Here is a 20214-nt window from a genome sequence, read left to right on the forward strand (position 1 = left end):
AACAAAAAAGCTGCACTGTTTCTTTAAAGGGGAAGTGTAGCAGTAGCACACTGCTCACTTTGCAGCCGGTCCAGGGCAGTGTTGCCAAGTCTGTTTATTATAAGCGACCTTGGGCTTGTTTTTCTGTAAAGTTGCTTGTAAATACTGGTGGTTGTGTTTTTGTTTAGCTCGTTTCTAAAGTGTAGTTGCTTATTTGGGCTTGTTTCCTAATACTGCTTAAACCACTGGTTCTCAAACATGTATATGTAGCAGCCTATTTGTCCATGCATGGACCCCATCTGAAAATAGTCAGATTTGTGTTAAAATGTTTCAAAAAAATATTCAAAATGTTTGTTTTTGAAAATGGATCTACAAGGCAAGCTCGCAACGCGCCGCGTCGTAACACGTTGTGAGCTTGTAGATCGGCTATTTTCAAATATCCGATGCATCATGCATGCATAATAGGTTTTCATGTAGCCAATCGCTTCTTTTGGGCTCGTTTTCATAGACTTGGTTGCTTATTCCTCTTGGAAAATCTGGCAACGCTGGTCCAGGGTCCACTGCAGCAGAATCACAACCCACACAGACAGACGGCAACCACAGTACCTGTGACAACATCATTCACATCACAACAAACCGTGTCACGGAGGAATGGGGGGGCACCTAACGGCCAGCTTATTAACCGACTAGATCCCCAAGAGAAAGAAGCAGGCAAACGGATAACGGTCAAAGATGGTGTCCTGGATGATTTCGAGGATGGTTGTGTGAGTAATAATATGGATTGATTGATGCCAGCCACTGTCGCTTGCCGAAAAAAAAGAGCCGATCTACAAGCTAAAAACCGCGTTGGCTTGTAGAGCAGCTTCGTTTCGGCAAGCGACACCGTCGTACCGCCGAATATAAATAAGGCTTTAGCCAGAAACCATGGATCAACAAATGACCATCAGTAAAGCATGTGCGATATGGCAACGGTCTCTCTGTAGCAAAGTGATTTATATGACGGGAAAAAAAATGCAATGATCTATTTCGCCCCATTTTCTATTTTACAGCCTTTTATAATAATAATTTACATTTTGTAGCAAGGCACTTGCTGCTAGCCCATGTTAGCTTCCTCTCACTAACCAGCCACCTGACAGATGGTGGGAAATGATAACACTTTAACCAACGAAAAACCGTTAATACGTTAATTATTAGCCTTGGATCAAGACTATCATGGATGTATTTTATCGAGTCTGACTTATACTTTCGTATCATAGATATGCAAATGTAAAAATTGATAAAATACATCTGATCTATGATAGTCTTGATCCAAAGCTAGTTAATTATATAGTTCAACTGGCTGACAAAATGTAGCTTGATCAATGCCATATGTTACAGGGAGTAATAATGATGGCTGATGCAAGTCCACCACCATTCATGCACCATCAAACCTCCATCACTGTGTTCTAATCGTTCTAGCTAGAGATATAAATAAATAAAATTGCTGTTGTTATGGACTGACACTACATTTCCCATAGAAAAATATGTTTGCTGTGATCATTTACGATATACTGAGCGATTCCACCTGTACATACACATGCATCTAGCCCTGATACATGACAGTCACGGATGAACATCAACCTGGTGTTTGCACTTTCTCCCTTTTTGGCCCGTACATCTACATAAACGTTCAGATTTCAAATATCAAGTGCTTACCCCATGGCCACGGATGTTACAATTATGTACGGGCCCTCAGAATTACCCGTATGTTCCGTATTGTTCAATAAAAAGCATTTTAATCTGAATGGTGGCCATTTTCTCCGTATTTTTGCCATATGGTTTCAGTTATTTGACCCTATCGGTTGGGAGATGTATTGCATTCTGATACGTTATAACTCTATGAGAAATTGGCCGCCGACCAGATTAAAATGATTTTTACTGAACAATACGGGAGATACGGGTACTTCTAGGGGCCTGTACATAATTTTAACATCCGTGGCCATGGGCTAAGCACTTTATATTTAAAATATGAACGTTTATGTAGATGGACGGGCCAAAAAGGGAGAAAGTGCAAACACCAGGTTGAAGTTCATCCATGACGGTCGCGACAGACGACCGTCCATGGACAACAATGCATCTAGACAGCGTGGATGACTCAACTAAAGGCAGCTCCCAGATGCTATCATCCTGTGTTCCTCTTGTTGTGCAGCTGACTTGTGTTGAGGATCGATGTGTTTTAACGTTAGTACCACTTCACAGGGTTATTATGTTGTCTGGTCTGGGTCTGTCTAGTGATGCTGTGAACTTGGCATTGGTTTTAAATGGGAGTTAAACCACAGCTTGGTGTTGGTGGTGCCTTAATTGTTATGTAAAGAAGGGGGGGGAAATCTACCTTTTAAGACACAGGTGCAGAATTGTGTTTATTGTGCCATTCCTCTAATCAAATGTGCATGATGTACTGTAGCGATTATATAAGCAGAGAGTAACATTTGTTAGCACTATATTCAGGCTCTAGATGCTTCGCTGCACCACAGTGAGTCTCTACATGCAGACCATGATGCTGTAAATGTTGTAGCCTACCAGCTAACTCATTATGTATAACATGCAACACAGGCAAAACCCTTATGCAGCTGCACAGCAGACTTGTACAAACCAATCCACTCAGCATGTAGTACCTAACATTGCTAGGTTTGTATTACACCATGATTGATAATTATAAGTGAAGCTTGTTGCCATATATTTAACCGTTTTCGATCTGGTGTCCCTATTTTGGCCATTTCATTATAGGCCAGAATCAGAAGAAACGCATCACAATGTGTCGTGAGCTTGTAGACAAACCTATAAAGCTTGTTTAGTCTCATCTTAGCTCTCAGTTACTGTGACTGAACAGTGTAACCTGAACCTGCCCAGTCCTCTGCATCATGGTGCTTAATGTCGCAGCGGGAGCATAGAGCGTTCTGGTGGTGAGTGAACCTGAGATTGGAACACAAAGGGACACAAGGCGTCTGCTACAGTTACCCAGAGGCCTGGCACTGCCACGCGGCCTCCGACAGCCTCCGCTTCACAGCGCAGGGCTGAGGGGCTCTGCACACTTGACTTGGCAGCTCACACGCATAGTAGGTCACAGGAGCTAAATGCCCAGAAAAATGGATGGAATAGACACACATACACACACAAATGTGAGAAAAGGGTGACATGGAGACAGTTTCATTGTTATTTGTAGGCCTGATGCATTTTAGGACAAGACCTAGTCTAGGTGCAGGTTCAGAGAGACACACACACTGGTAACTCCCTGTGATCGTGGCAGAGCTGCTCTCTCTCAGCATTCAGCTTCCTGTCACATCAGCACAAATCACCACACAGTGACTGCGGACAAGACCAAATGAACACAACAAAGCTGTGTGTGTGTGTGTGCCTGTTAGTGTGTGTGTGTGGTATCTCCATGAGCCACATGCACCAGCACATGGTGACCTTTCTGCCTGTTGTGTTTTTCCAGTTTATCTGAGTGAGTGCAGTCAAACTCTGTCGCCTCTGTTTCCATTATTTTCCTCTTTCCTGGACGGAGTTATCACATCAGTTCAGGCTAATTGAAAAACCAGGGCTCTAAAACTTAAGGTTTTGTGTTTCAGTGAATGATGACGCATCACGCTAGGCATTCCTGTGTTTTATACAATTTTTTGGTTATAATAAATACACTGACCTATTCTTGTTATCTGATCAGCCAAGCTATCGCTTAAAGTAGGGGTCTACAACGTTTTTCAGGCCAAGCACCCCTTGGCTGAGAGAGATGAAGCAGTGACAAAAAGATCCTATCACACATATTTTTGGCAGCCCCCCTGTTGTAACTCTGAGGACCCCCTAAGGGTCCCGGACCCCCAGTTGAAGATTCATGGATTAAAGAATCAGCTTTTGATTCTGTATATAGGCTATTGCTATCAAAAGAAATGTGTTCTCAAAACTATTGATTGAGACTAACTAATATGTGTATTCACAATTTTGGCAAATACCCCCCCCTCCCCATCCACTATTAACCTTTTTGTTTTTTCTTGAACCAAATAACATGATTGATTGCTAAATTGAAAAGGTCCCAGTCTAATGTTTTGTCTGTCATATCCAAACAAAACAAACAAAAAAAGTTCTTTGTATGTAGGAAAATGTAAAAAGTTAAATTTGGCTAAATCCACATGCATAGGGGGTAGAAATGTATTGATACAGGAACGAGTTTGAAGTGTTTCAACCCTGAGGTTTATCTCAGAGCCTCCACCTCTGACCCAGCCCTTCTCGTCTTTCCAGCCTCGCCTTCGGGACTCTCTACCCGGCCTACTCGTCCTACAAGGCTGTGAAAACGAAGAACGTGAAGGAATATGTGAGTACATCATTCCATAATGCACTGCCTTTTGTTACGCTCTTCATGAAAAAAACATCACATGGATGCACCTGGGACGTATCATCAGTGTTGTAGCCTGGGGTCAACAGGTGTTTCGGGTCTAGCAACATACACCCTCGCCCAGGTGACCCAGCCGGGGTTGATCATGCCCCGACTTACGTCCCAGGTAGCTACCCACGGTCAGTCCTCTTAGGGCAAGACGGTGCCACTCAATTCGCCTGTCCAGGGGAGAAGAGAGGCTCTGGCACGTGGAGGGGCTGGGCTCCATGTGCCAGAGCCTCTCTTCTATTTACTTGAATCCTTAACTCATGCAATGTCGTTGGCCAAACAAAACATTTTAACGTTAAAACCGAATTGAGGTCGTCTGTCGTCTGTTCGCGCAATGCATTGTGGGTATGAATCCGACCATAGTGATTCTCAACCTTTTTTTTCTCAGTTTCTTTTTACACCAAGTCTTGGGACCCCAATCTACACTATAAAATCCTCACTGTTAATTTAGCTCAGAGTTAAAGACCCGTAAGGGTCCTTTTTGGACCCCTAGTCAGTGGGCCCCGGAACTAGTGTTCCGGAACCAGTGTTCAGGAGCCTCTAGCTTATTTTTTCTAGTAGGGTAAATCAAGGGCTGTAAATTATTTAGTCTGCAGACGTAACTTTAGATGAACACCCATGAACTCTAGCGGTGCCCTGGCTCCCAGTGTGATACCAGTGTCAGTGGAAATATAACACGAAAGGAAAAAGCAGTGCTAACTTGTTTCCGGATGGGACATGCACTTTTTCCTGTGGAAACCAGGATACAGATCAACTCAGATTTTCAGTGTCTGTTTAACCAGTGGTTCTCAAACTTTTTCACATCAAGTATCCCCAAATTGATAAATATTTGGCCGCGGAACCCCATCTGAAAATATGTTGTGCCAGGGACCCCCAGAAGCAAAGATTTGTGTTAAAAATGTTCTCTAATGTTCAAGATTTTAGAAAAATTGCCGATCTACAAGCTTGTATATCTGCTATTTTTGAATAGCCAACGTATAAAAGGTTAAAGTGGTTAAAATTATTGTGATGCTATGTTAACTACTTTTGCTGGGGACCCCCCCCCCAAGGATTCCAATAAACTGGACCTGAGTTGGCTCTGTACTTTTTTTCCATCTGCTCCCGATCTCTTCACCAAACATAGCCTCACAACGCATTGCGTTGTGAGCTTGTAGGTCGGCTAATCTTTGGCTAATGTTCCCCACAGAATTTTAAATGGAGTCCTCCCTGCTTACCTCACTGCTGGGAGAGAGTGGGAGAAAGGGCCACAGGAGGAGTGAGAGTCAGCATTTCTGGCCCTCGGCCTAGCTAACGGTCTCCTCCCAGTGGGTTACCATAGCAACCCCTTGAGAGAGAGAGAGAGAGAGAGAGAGAGAGAGAGAGAGAGAGAGAGAGAGAGAGAGAGAGAGAGAGAGAGAGAGAGAGAGAGAGAGAGAGAGAGAGAGAGAGAGAGAGAGAGAGAGAGAGAGAGAGAGAGAGAGAGAGAGAGAGAGAGAGAGAGAGAGAGAGAGAGAGAGAGAGAGAGAGAGAGAGAGAGAGAGAGAGAGAGAGAGAGAGAGAGAGAGAGAGAGAGAGAGAGAGAGACGCCATTTTTAGAAGTGTTGCTTTCATGCCTCATCTCCTCTGTTTCCTCCTCATTTGAAATGAGTCAAGTTATTCAACAGTGAATATTTATGTAACAGTATGTTAATGCCACAGATATTCAGCGTGATTCACCCCCTGTCATACAATGTGCACTGCTGTCCTTCAAAAAGAAGAAAGAAAAAAAAGACAAGATTTCACTGTGTGTGTATATATATACACACAGTACATTTAAGTGTGTATACATACATTAGGTTTCATAAATTGTTTCCTTTGTTTCAGGGAGATTGAGTATTTAAAAAGGCTGGAACATAATGTGTGTATGAACATGCATGCGGCTGGCCTCTGGGCTAAGCACGTGTACACTGGAGGCTGTGGTTTTGATGTGCTATAAATGTGATTCTCTCTCCCCTGTGTTTTGTCACGTGTGTGTGTGCAGGTGAAGTGGATGATGTACTGGATAGTGTTTGCTTTGTTCACCACAGCGGAGACGGTCACAGACCTGGTCCTCTCATGGTGAGTCTTCATCACAGCACCATAATAAAGTCCACTATGATTGTACCTGCATGGCTTCTTCTTTTTACTCTTCTCTTTTTCTTTATTATGCAAGGTTTCCATTTTACTTTGAGCTGAAGATCGCCTTTGTCATCTGGCTGCTGTCTCCATACACTAAAGGCTCCAGTGTCCTTTACCGCAAGTTTGTCCATCCCTGCCTGTCCAACAAGGAGAAGGTAAAAGTCCTGCATCCAACCATATGCTCCCTTCGCCCGTTACAAACCTCTTAACTGGTCGGTACATCCACAAGGGAATGTATTGGAAGTATTGCTTAAAAGGATAGTTCTACTCTGTGTGGAGTTTGCATGTTCTCCCCGTGTTTCCTAGGGTAGTTAATACCCTCACAAAAACATGTAGTAATCCTGGTCGCTATACCGCCTCCCCCATGACAGCCGGGGTGCCTGATGGAGGGGAAGGGAACTGGTTGGAATAACGTGTTCCTTCCACGCGCTACGTCCTACCGGGGGAAACTCCCCCGTCAGGTGACAAGAAGGTCAGTTGGCTCTCATGCATTGAAGGAGGCATGAGCTCGGCCCTGGGCTCCCTAGGCTGGTGGGGGGGAGTGTAGCGCCCAGGATCACTTAGAAAATTGGCACGGGTGAAAAAAAGGGTTCCAAAATAAATAAATAAAATTAAAGGATAGTTCTGTTTTTTACCTGACAAGACTCTCCAAATTCATGGATGCTCTCTGTGCAGCTTGAAGCTTTGTTGAACAGTGAGCTGAGCTTCGATCAATTGACAACTATGGGATCAAGTTGCAGATACTCTCAAAAGTAGGCAAATACACGTTAAAAATTCTCCTAACGTAACAAAACTGCACTGTAATTTATGTATTTATACTGAATGATGCAAGTCGGGAACACAGAAAGTTACATGCTCCACCTGGTTCTAAAATACCTGTTGTACATAGTCAAATTACCCGTTGTACCCATCTGTCTGTCCTTGTCCCTTTATGTCCATATATGGAGGACACTGATGTCATCAATATATGCTCATACAATATATGGACATATTGGACCGGCAGTTCTGGACAACCACCTATCCGATCGACTTGATGCCGGGCACCACATGTTTGAAGTCGATCGGCCGGGCGGTTCTCAAGATACCTGAAGGACAGATACACTCACACCCACAACGGGCGCACACACACACACACACACACACAGACACAGAAATGTGTGTATTTTATAGTTAGATAATATCACTATTTTCAATACTGGTATAGACATGTTATTCTATCAAATAGCCATGGCTCATGAATACAAATGTGTATTTTGATAAATATAGTTCCAAACTATAATGTAATTGTTGTTTTATGTACTTGAAAACATCTGTTTAATACTGTGTACTCTTTAGCCTAGCATTAACACATCTTTAAAGTCCCCCACCCACCACTCAAAAACATTTATTTTTAACTCGTCTAACAGGCGTGAGGTCTGTGATATTAGCATATCTAAATATTCCTAGATCCAGAAATTCTCAATGAGGGTGAACAAGTACATATGCTTCCAGTCCCATTTCAGATTTCATTCTTTTCTTTTTAAACTTTCTTTGTGGAAAAAAAGGTCTATTAACACATTGAATGCCAAAAACGGTCCGGACCGTTTTTGAGGGTCCAAACGAGAAGTGCCGAAAACGGTCCGGACCGTTTTTGACCCAATTCTATTTTTATACGAGTGGCCCACGTGGGGCGCTAAAACGAAACTTTGACATCACCCAAGGAGTTTCTGAGAAGAAGAGGCTGGATGTGGCTCCATGTCAAAAATCCTTCCGGTCGGCGTTTTCAATGTTATCTCCTTGACTAAAAGCTTAATATCTCCATTTCTTTTTAATGTGGTGGAAACGAGCCGTTTTCGATCGGCGATCACGCTGCAATGGAGGGTCGCGTTGGAAATATTATTGTTCCAGGCGTTAGTCGGGACCCTCCGCCGTCTCGCACGCACGCTTTGTTTACATGCACTTCCGCGTCGGGGCTTCTCACAGCACGAAACGTATAACGCAAGTGGATGGAAGAAATGCAGGCACTCAACGTATAATATTTTAATAAACCTCTGGCACCCAATGTGTTAACCTACTTTTGAGAGGAGCTGCTACTTGAGGGCAAACAAATGTAATTAAGCTGAGCTAAGCTCACCATTCAATATACCTTCAAACTGCATGCAGAGATATAAAAGCTGACTCTGTGTAGGAAGGAAAACTAGGACAATTCCTTCTTTGACCATTTCTCCTCCAGGACACAACCATTTTAGTTTTTAATTTTGTTCATGAGCCTGTAATGCATGTCACCGCTCCTCTCTATGCCTCCCCATCCTCTCTCTAGCCATTTTCACATATAAACTCCAGATAATATGGTCAGGACATTGTCTGGAGTTGCCCTTTCTCACATACTGGAAACGCTCTGTTTGGGTGGTGGTGCGTGGGTAGAGGCACCCTTTCGCTCCTCCCACTTAACGTGAGGGAGAGATGCGACGACGAAATGCATTTTTTTAAATTAATTTCCTTCCACAGAACAGATGTGAAAATAAAATGTGAATGCAGTCTCCCGTAAACCCACCCATGCACAACAACCCACTACAAGTAGAGATGTCCAATAATATCTGTAATAAGTTCCTCACGGAGGCTCCTCTCTTCTCATTAATAGAAACGGCATCAACATGCCCATGTGCTCGCTTTGAATTCCCTGCACAATGACCCGGTCCATTCACACATTGAGCTGATGAGGCTCAATCGGACATTACACTGACTTAGTACTAGGCAGCTGGAAGCGTCAGGTCTGTGACATGTTGTTGGGTCCTACTGAGTTGGACATTTGTGTTCTCTCGTACAGCCCCATTGGTTAATATCTAGGTAATTTCAAAGTTGCAGTGCATGTGTGAAGAAGGCAGCCTAGTCTGTCCAAAACGTTGGTGTGTTTCCAGTCTCTTTGTCCACAATAAACTATTGGCATCGGCAGCTACGAGTGTGCGGCTATACTCCTTTATTCTTTGGAAACGGATTTAACCATTCCTCCTCCAGGCCACAACCAGATAGTTTTTAATCTTGTTCAGGAACCTGTATGTCACCCTCTCTACATCTCCCTGTCCTCTGTTTGTTTGTCTGTCTGTCTGTCTGAATCATATCTAACAATTACCTCCTCTTCCACCATTTGTCCCAGTACTGTTTTCTCCATCTTTGTTTTGTTTACTTAAAGGAGAATACCGGACAAATTAAGTGGGGGGGGGGGGTTTAAAAAATGACGACAGGGGAATCTATGGAAAAAAGAACGCCACTTTTTACGTCGGTAGGTGAGTAACGAGACATGAAAGATAACACTTAATTTGTCCGGTATTCTCCTTTAATTCTGTTGTTCTTCCGGCCTGCAGGAGATCGATGAGTACATAACGCAGGCCAAAGACAGGAGTTATGAGACCATGATGACATTTGGGAAGCGGGGTCTCAACCTGGCTGCCACCGCTGCCGTCACTGCAGCCTCCAAGGTATGTAGAAGATTTTTTTGTTGTGTCTAAGAAGTTACTATGAGCCACTCTGTAGATCTGTGCTGCCTAGGTACATCTCACGTTTTAACATGATTATAAATGTATTAAATTAAAATACATGGCAGACTTTGTAATTATTACCGATAATTTGTTGGGTGAGAATTGTAATGTAATGGTTCTTAACACATCCACCGCCAGAGGTTAATCTCATAATAATGTACTCACCTGCCAAGGTGTTTTTGTTGTTTTTTTGTTTTTTTCATGTCGCCATAGATCTTGTTAAAATCCTTAAGATTGAGCCGTGAACGGTCTGTTTACGTCCGCGAGATCTCCCTGTATCTCCCAGTGAAGACCGCATGTCAAACGGACTTCCATGACTGTAGTTAGAGCGGATTACGTTAAACAGTGAAATGCGAGGAGAAAAAACTACAGGAAGAGAATTGAGTTTCAGTTTCGTCTGTAGAATGGGAGCGGGCGTGATCGTCGAAACCGGATCCCAAATAATTCTATTTCCTGTCATCAAACCGGAAACGGAAGTGGATCAAAAAAATTCCGAAAGTGCACCCGGACCGCGCATGCGCGAAAAGACCGCAGCCCGTAGGACTACGGGCTCGGCGCTTAACCGTTGGATTTAACGGCCCGTAGAACTACGGGCCCGGCGGTAAAGGTGTTAAGGTTGAGAATAAATAAATAAAACGTCAATTTAACCCTTTTATTTAAATTGTGCACCTATTTAACAATATATGACTAAACAACTAAATATATACAGTATAAAAATCATCTTATATCTAAATCAAATCATGTTTTCTTCCTGTAAAACAAAATATGTGTGCTTATGTAGGTTGGATCCAACCAATTTCAACCAATAATATGACATTCACCCATCAGTTAATCTTCAATGTTTGTTATGACATGCCCACTTTTCAACGTTCAAATTCACCCTTTGTCAAGTTCCAACCGTGGTCTCACCCCTGTTCCTCGCCCATCTGTTGCTGTTGCAAGGTTGGACAAGAATCCTCTCCTCCATTCCCTATCATTGATCGTTTTTCAGTTGCCTCATATTGATTAATTAATTAATGTATTACATTATTATTTTAAACTTGGTCTTCTTAGTAAAAAGGAGCATCTCGAGGGCAATTTAGTGAGTGGGCATAACGTGTTTGTTTGTTGCTCTCCCAAAATGTTATAATTTCTCATGTTTAGCAAACTCTGTATAAATAACCACTGCTGTGCAGACAGATCCTGCTGGTTGGTCAATCAGGGACCAATCAGAAGGCTGACAATAGGTGGATTCCTCCCCACATTATGTACCGCCTGCCTATCCTGTTTCACTTAGAAATGCGTCATGATACGGCAGTTAGATAGTCTAAAAATGCCGTTTCATCTGCAGCACTAGTTGTGTAGATAGATAGATCGATAGACCTTGATCCCGTAGGGAAGATTCAGTTACACAGGGCAGATACAGAAGAAAAAAATAGATACAGTTATGGGTAGCAATAAGATACTAATAGTATAATGATAAAAGATGCAGTATCAATACAGTATCAATAACATTCTGTATAGTGGGGTGAAAATACAGTATCGGTACATTATTGCCATGTAAATAGACATTAGGACAGCAATGAATGCAGACAACCCCCAAAGACCAAGGGCAAAAACAGTATCAATATAGTATCATTACAAATGCAGTATCAGTACAGTATTGTCATCAGAATGGACATTAGGACAGCAATGAATCTAGACAACCCCCAAAGATCAAGATCAAAAACTGTATTATTACAAATACAGTATCAGTACAGTATTGTCGTCAGAATGGACATTAGGGCAGCAACAAATGCAGACAACCCCCAAATTAGACCAGGAGCAAAAATAAAACCCACCTGAGTTATTAGTCAATAGACTGAGTGGTCCATAGACTAATAACTAATAGATAATTAGTTAATATAACTGTGCAAGTTATCTCTTACGTTTGGGTGCATAGTATATACTAAACAATACATTGATACTAGTTAGTTTGGTACCAGTGCTGAGCCTTTGTTTGGTTGCACCACAGAGATGTGGTGGTCTTCCTTTGAAAGATTCATCTTAGTTACCCTGTTGTAAAGTCCACACTAACCAAAATATTATGACGGAACATGATTTTTCACTTTCCGTGGGCCATCAGTGAAAATCTGTGTTTATTACCGTGTTGTCAAATGACATGAACAGAGCAATGGGAACGCCTGGTTAAAAGTGGTCTGTATGACATTTTCACGCGTTGTTAGCTTGTAGATCGGCTAAAGTTTTCTAATAATTGGAGTGGAGTAAAAGTTCAATTTTGCCTCTGAGATGTAGTGGAGTAGAAGTAAAAGTATTGGAAATACTCAAGTAATGTAAAAGTACCTCAAAATTGTACTTAAGTACAGTACTTGAGTAAATGTAATTAGTTACTTTCCACCACTGCTCAGGACATCCTAATTACGGCCACAGCAGTGAATTGCTCCAGAGCAAGGAATGGATGGCTCTCCATTTGTATGGTGAAGTCCCTAAGTGAGTTGAGTTGACTGTGTTTGTGTGATGTCCAGGGGCAAGGCGTTCTGTCAGACAAGCTGCGTAGCTTCAGCATGCAGGACCTGACTCTGATCAATGCTGAGGATGAGCTGCTCCTTCGCTCCTCGGACCCTCGCATGAGGCGGGACCCCATGGAGGACATGGGCTCAGGGTCCAGCACTCTGCCCCGTGCCAAGACCCCCACGCGGCAAAGTAAGACCATATGCGCACACGCACACACACACACACACACGCACGCACACACACACACACACACACACACACACACACACACACACACACACACACACACACACACACACACACACACACACACACACACACACACACACACACACACACACACACACACACACACACACACACACACACACACACACACACACACACACACACACACACACACACACACACACACACACACACACAGAAGAGCAGAGTGATGCATTACACAAAATGGGACACTATGTACTTTACAACTCCACACAGACCACACTCCTCACTGTGTATAGTACACCTCATTAAAAGTGAATTAAACATCATACCAGTGGTCTGGCTGGCATGTTTAATGCCACAATACTGACAACCATTTTCCAAAGAATAACCATTTGTATGATTTTCCAAGGATTATGCTTCATTGGATTACGTTCATTTCAGTACGATACGAACATCACTTGAAACTTGCTTGTAAATTCAACATTGTGAACTTCATGACCCCTTCCTTTAAAGTTTTTGAATGTTTTGAAAAATGTTGCCTATAATGGCATGCCAGGTTGAAAGTGGCTGAACGGTGTGTTCATCCAACCAGAGAGCAGTATCAGTCAGCAGCCTGTCTATTGTCTGCCCAGCTCTTATCAGAGAACGGCTGCAGCAGCAGCTAGCGCTGGGTGGAGTCATGTGATTTACAGCTTTGCAGGATGCCAGGAAGGAAAGTCGTGAAAGGAGAGGGAGGCAGGGAGGGGTGTGTGTGGGGCATGGCATGTGATCCCAGTGGAGGAGGATTCTTTGTCTCTGATACGCACACTTCTGTCTGGCTGTGTGGGCCCGGGGTGAGCTCGGAACGGAATTCAGAAGGAAAGGAGACAGAGAGAGAGAGTTGTGGTTACAGCATGAGCGACAGTTCATTTGCTGGCAGGAAAGAGTGTCAAATCATGATGTTTCAAAGAAATGTCGGTTGACTGAAATGAGGGAGATCACAGCATATTGAGGCAAAGCTTTGACTGGCTGAGAGGTTCATCCCATGTTTTAAATGGGTATCTTAACCCATTCAATCCGGGAACGCATCTGTGTCATTTTATAACCATAGCTACAGTATAACCATTATTTTTATACTTTTGGCTATTCAAAAGTAGCAGATATAGGTACAAGCTCATAGTGTGGCACAGAGTGCCACACTACGGGCTTGTAGATCTGCAATTTTTTTTAAAATCTTGAACATTTTTACAAATCTTTGAATATATATATTTTTTAAGTGAACATTTGTAAAATATTTGTTTATCTGCTATTTTTTTAATAGCCAAATAAATCTTAAAATGACACAGACCCGTTCCCGGTCTTAATAGGTTAAAAGAGACTTGAAAATACACACGCATCCCAGTGGGCACAGGACATCTGGAAGATGTCATTTTTGTTGGTTGACTGACGTTGTGATGGGATATCAACGTCAAAATGATGTTTTCCACTTTCCAGACATCTTTGCCCACTGGAATGGTTGTGAAAAATAAATTGATCGTGATGTTTTGTCTTAGTTTTTTTGTTCGGTAATACATCTTAAATCACGTAAGGCAGTGGTCTTCAACAGGGGGTCCGGGACCCTTAGGGGGTCCTCAGAGTTACTACAGGTTTTTTTTTACATTAACCACTTGAACATTAACCACATCCCTATTCTGAGGAGAACTTTAGCCGAAAATAACCGAACTACAAGCTACAGAGTGAAGTACAGAGTGAAAGGTCAAGTTTAATAAGTATTGACGATTTAAGTGGTTCAATGTCTGAAAATACACATTAATAAATAATAATTATTATTCTCTCTCACACAGACACTGAGCCACTGCATATTTCTCTGACTGAACTCTTTAACGACTGCCCAGTAACATGTTGGTCTAAAATCCACAGCGCGCTCTGTTTCCTCCGCATCGACACTGCCTGCCGATGACGCATCATCCCAGCACAGCTCCGACCAATCAGACGCCAGGACTGAGCACTCAGACGAGGATGTCGTGGAGAAGGTGCCCATTAAGCGCACTGCCAGCGTCAAGGCAACCAAGAAACCTGTTGCTGCTAAGACAGAGGTACACACACACACACACACACACACACACACACACACACACACACACACACACACACACACACACACACACACACACACACACACACACACACACACACACACGCGCAGTGTGCCTGACTACTATATCCATCAGGGATACTCATGTGGGAGAGATGCTATGATGATGAAAGTGTTATGTAACACAGAGCTGTGTACTGTTCATCACACCATAGCTAAGAACATCAGTAGCAGCTGTGTGTCAGGGCTGTGTGTGTGTATCGTGTTTTCTCTACACACATTACTAAACTTTTGTTGCACTGTTGCTTGTAATATTAGAGCAGATAGTAGGAACAATCGTTCACTTTGTGATACAAACGTGAAAATTGGCATGAACATTCCTTTAGGTCAACTCTTTGACTTTTTTAATCGAGCCACTCAAAAATCCAAGATGGCGGCCATTTTTCAAGATGGCCGATACCTTAGTGGGCAGTTAAGTGATATGATGGTTTATTTGGTGATACAAGCATGAAAATTGGCATGAGCAGTCTCTGTGGGTCACTTGACAATAGGCCACCCACAGCTACTTGAAATTTCAAGATGGCGGCCATTTTTCAAGATGGCCAACACTTTAGTGGAGCATTTAAGTTATATAATGGTTCATTTGGTGATACAAGCATGAAAATTGGCATGAGCAGTCTCTGTGGGTCACTTGACAATAAGCCACCCACAGCTACTTGAAATGTCAAGATGGCGGCCATTTTTCAAGATGGCCACCACCTTAGTGGACTAGTTAAGCTTAAGAAATCATTTAGTTGGTGATACAAGCATGAAAATTGCCATGAGCCGTCTCAAAAGGTCATTTGACAAGAAACCGCCCACAGCCACTTGAAATTTCAAGATGTCAATCTTTAAATGATACCTTTTCTCATAGAAATGTATTGGGTTCCTCAAAAAGCTCTGTCAAGAGAGGTTGTTTGACTGTGTTTTGTCTGACTCCTCGCCCACGACCTGTCCAGTTTGGTAAGACCTGTCAGGAGTTGCCTCCCACCGGCATAGCTCTCAGGGTTCACTGAGGTAGGCCTAAACAAGCTCCCTTACCACGACAAGGTAACAGTCACAAGGGAGGATATATATATATATATATATATATATATTGTTTTTTTTAAACTAACAGCCATTACATGTGTCAAATAAATACTAAGGGGTGGGGATACAAAAAATAAGATGAATAAATTAGCACAGTTGTGGTGCTGATAAGCACAGTTGTGGTGCTGAACGCACAGTGCTCCAAAATTATGAGTAATGGCTAATACTGAATGGCAATAGCCACGGAACCATGACAAACGATACTAAGGAACTAAACTGAAAATGTGCTTCACTGTTAGATATGGCAGTGGAAGGCAGTGGAAGCAATGTTACAAAGTAACAACTGAAAATTACACAGTAATAGACTAGATAAAAAGTAAAACATGATGCGTCGATGTGACGAGGGGAAGCCGAGCCATAGGCCTCCACTTGAAAACACAGAGGACAACAGGGAATAACTCTGGTAAAATAAACATGCAAATAGGTTCTAGCAGGGGCAACTACATAGGCATGTGAAACTGAGTCCATATCTGAAGCAGTTACACCTTCCAGTACATGCCTTGGAGCACTCACATTTGGTCAACTCCCAACAACTCTCCGCAATAGGTGGAAGTGGAGTCCAGAAGACTTTCCACTTCTCGTCCTGTTCCACCCATCCCCAGTCAGATGGGCTCGGCATTTGTGGATGTCGCTTCAATGCCTGTCCCCACACGTATCCAGCCTCATAAGAAGCATGTTTGGCATGCTCTTTGAGTGCTGCTTGAATTGGTGGGATCAAGTCATATTGTCTTTGCTTTCTGGCAAAGAGATCAAGCCTGGCCTCGTTCATAGTTGTGACATCGCTGGACCGGTCATACATTAGATCTTCTTGGCCTCTTGACATGGATATCTTTGGTATCTTCAGTGTCTTCAGCAGATGTAGATGCTCTCTTTTGGGCCCTTTCCAGCTCTGTGTTGTTGAACCTAAGTTTACAGCTTGAATTATATTTTGCTCTGTTTCTTGTCGATGTGCTTTCTATGCCATCACCTTCATCTAGTCGGGTTGGACTAAGTAAGATAGGCAGAGCATTGATCTTATGAAATAATGGAACATTTCTTGCAATGGTATCATAACCAGTACGATCGTGCTCTCTGTTGAATAAACTCGGCTGAATTAGTTTTTCCTTGGTGACCTGCTGACAAATTAAACATCTGTCCCAGTTAGTTTTCACAACTGTTATGATGGCTTCTGCCATGTCTGCAGCATAGGCAGAGGCCGAGGGTTTATCCTTTTACCACCTTTTACCAAGCACTTTGATGTATGGGATACAACTAAGTTCGTGCCTTAACCCTACACTTAGTTCGATCGTTCATCCAATGCCATTTAAATCCTGAGCGATCTGTACACCATCCGGTTAACTAAAACCCCATTAACCTTGGCTCGGCTCTCCCGTGCTGGCACAACCTGTCAATTCAGGTGCGGCTATCTAACTGTTTTGGGGTAAATTAGACAGCATTTGGGATACCAACTTTCAATTAGCTGACATTGAACCCCACTCTGAGTTTAACAGCAGTGATATATCACCAGTGTGCCCTGGTAGTGCAGATATTCACTCTTATCTAATCTATCTATGATCAACAAATCAACACAACTATATTGTGATGTGTTAAAAGTTGTTCTTTAGCATAATAATAATAATCGTATAATCGTACTTAATGAAAAAAAAACATACATTTCTATGAGAAAATGTATCTTTTGAGGATCCAGGGGGCGGCCATCTTGAAAATAGAAATGTAAAGTGGCTGGGAGTGTTTTCTTGTCAAGCAAGCCTTAGAGACTGCTCATGCCAAATTTAATGCTTGTATCACCAAATAAACCATTATATAACTTAATTGCTCCACTAAAGTGTTGGCCATCTTGAAAAATGGCCGCCATCTTGAAATTTCAAGTAGCTGTGGGTGGCCTATTGTCAAGTGACCCACAGAGACTGCTCATGCCAATGTTCATGCTTGTATCACCAAATAAACCATTATATAACTTAATTGCTCCACTAAAGTGTTGGCCATCTTGAAAAATGGCCGCCATCTTGAAATTTCAAGCAGCTGTGGGTGGCCTATTGTCAAGTGACCCACAGAGACTGCTCATGCCAATTTTCATGCTTGTATCACCAAGTAAACCATCATATCACTTAACTGCCCACTAAGATGTCGGCCATCTTGAAAAATGGCCGCCATCTTTGATTTTCAAGTGGCTCGATTAAAAAAATCGATAAATGACCTCTAAAGATGATCTGTACCAAGTTTCACGCTTGTATCACCAAGTGAACGATTCTCCCAAAATATTGCTTTTAGCCGCTGCACTATATGGCAAATGGTGCTTTTCAATAGTGCTTTTCTATAGTGCTGTTCTCCAGTGCACTTTGCAATGTGCATTCACCCATATACACACTGACGGCGGAGGGAACCATGCAAGGCACAGTTAGAGGTTTGAGCGTCTTGTTCAAGGACAACTGCAACATACTGCATGTCGTCACCGTTTGGCAGAAACCTTGGTATCCCCGTATTTCAACTTGTAATGTTTAAACAAAAAAGTATGCCCTGCCTTGTTGTAAAAGTGTGTCATTCAAAAGTAGTGAAAATAGGGGATGTTGTTGAGAGATACTTAAGAATAATATTCTGCGTCCTGATGATTTTTTCTTCTTTTTTTCTCTCTCTCAATCACCCTGTTCTTCCTCTCTCCTCCTGCAGACTCAAACCAAGACGGTGAAGAAACAGACAAAGAAGAAACCTACAGCTAGCGCAGAGACGCCTTGAATCCTCTGGTCTACACTGTCTTCATCACACACACACACACACACACACACACACACACACACACACACACACACACACACACACACACACACACACACACACACACACACACACACACACACACACACACACACACACACACAAGGTTATCCAAGTTGCCCACAGAAAATAACAAATAACGTACACATAGACATGCACACACACTAAGCACATGTCGAGATTGTCACTTTTTTGTGTGCGGAGAGGAGGCAGGTATGGCCTCATGGCATCAACAGTTATTTTATTTTTCTCTTACTTTTTATTTTACTTTAAGACAACGACAGTGATTGAATCAGCTGATTCTTTGATAGCTCAGCTCTTCAGTCTGACATGCTGATGTTTTCTGTAGACCATCGATGACGTTCTGCTCAGTGGATCATGCAGCCTCCCGTTCATTAGCTCACAATCCACTGATGCTAGTGCTATCATGGTAGGGAATTTATTTATTTGCGTTCTTAAATAGAAAACACACGTCAGTAATCATCTGTGGGCTTTGTTAAAAAAAATCACCTTGGCTAACCTTCCCAGTCTTTCAAAGATTTGTTTTTACTTTAATCCTTGGCAGACTATTTTAACCAAATTTAAACTGAAAGGGGGAAGAGAAGCCTCTTTCTTCTTCGTACTGAGCAGGTAGCAGAGGTTGGCAACTCCTCATCTAGGTTCTCTGAAGAGCAGTGGAGCTATGGACATCTGGAGATGTTCATCTGTAATGTCATTACCAAGGCAATTAGCTAGAAGTGTATTATGGTGAATTCTCTATTCCTGGACTAGAGGTGGGCTGCAGACTCAAACATTTAGTCACGAGCTGACAGAGACCTGTTTGTTTCCTCTCCAAGCCCACGCCCTTACAACAGTACTGCACAGGCATGCGTTTGTGTGTGTGTGTGTGTGTGTGTGTGTGTGTGTGTGTTTGTGTGCGCGTGACTGTGCGCACACTCAACTCCTACCACGATCAGCAACCACTGGGTCTTACACTGTCGTGTATATATCGGCCTAATGGTCGAATCACTTGTTTTCAGTGCTTTACTTTTAAACTGACTGACACTGGACATGGACAGCGGTTCAGTAATGTTGGTCTACTGTTTCCCTGTCATGTTGGAGGGATGCTAGCATAGAGTCTTGTTTTAAGGGTAATTCAGACTTTTCTCTGCTACGTCCTGATGCTCTGTCATACAACAGTGTCACGCGCTGAAAATAGCAGACCTACAAGCTCATGACGTGTTCGCGATGCGTTGCGGGTCTGCTATTTTCAGCACGCTACGCCGTCCGGCTTAAAGCGGTTTTCCTCTCGCCGCAAATCTTTGGTGTGAACTAGGCTTTAAGAACCTCTGAAGACCCTGGCTTCTCGGATCAAATCTCATCTTTAGGTGATCTCTCTCTGACAGACCTTTTTCCTATCAAGTCACAGTACAATGGGAGTTTAGCTATCCGTCCTCTAGACAGCTGTCATAGGTTGCAATATCCGTGTTTAAGTTCCACTGTTTGAACTC

At 42.8% G+C, this 20214-nt stretch overlaps 1 protein-coding gene across 1 annotated transcript; it reads left to right on the forward strand.

Annotated features, from left to right (window-relative positions):
* The first annotated feature begins 559 nt into the window (after positions 1 to 559).
* Positions 560 to 18823, forward strand: reep2 (receptor accessory protein 2). Its single transcript, XM_080416754.1, has 8 exons — positions 560 to 743; positions 4252 to 4324; positions 6393 to 6469; positions 6564 to 6684; positions 9871 to 9984; positions 12549 to 12726; positions 14650 to 14825; positions 18620 to 18823. The coding sequence occupies exons 1-8, from the start codon at positions 712 to 714 to the stop codon at positions 18683 to 18685; spliced, it is 837 nt and encodes a 278-aa protein (XP_080272880.1). The 5' UTR covers positions 560 to 711; the 3' UTR covers positions 18686 to 18823.
* Positions 18824 to 20214: the final 1391 nt, after the last annotated feature.

The sequence above is a fragment of the Gymnoscopelus braueri genome (genome assembly GCF_963280865.1).
Source record: "Gymnoscopelus braueri genome assembly, chromosome: 20".
In the NCBI taxonomy this organism is placed as follows: Eukaryota; Metazoa; Chordata; class Actinopteri; order Myctophiformes; family Myctophidae; genus Gymnoscopelus; species Gymnoscopelus braueri.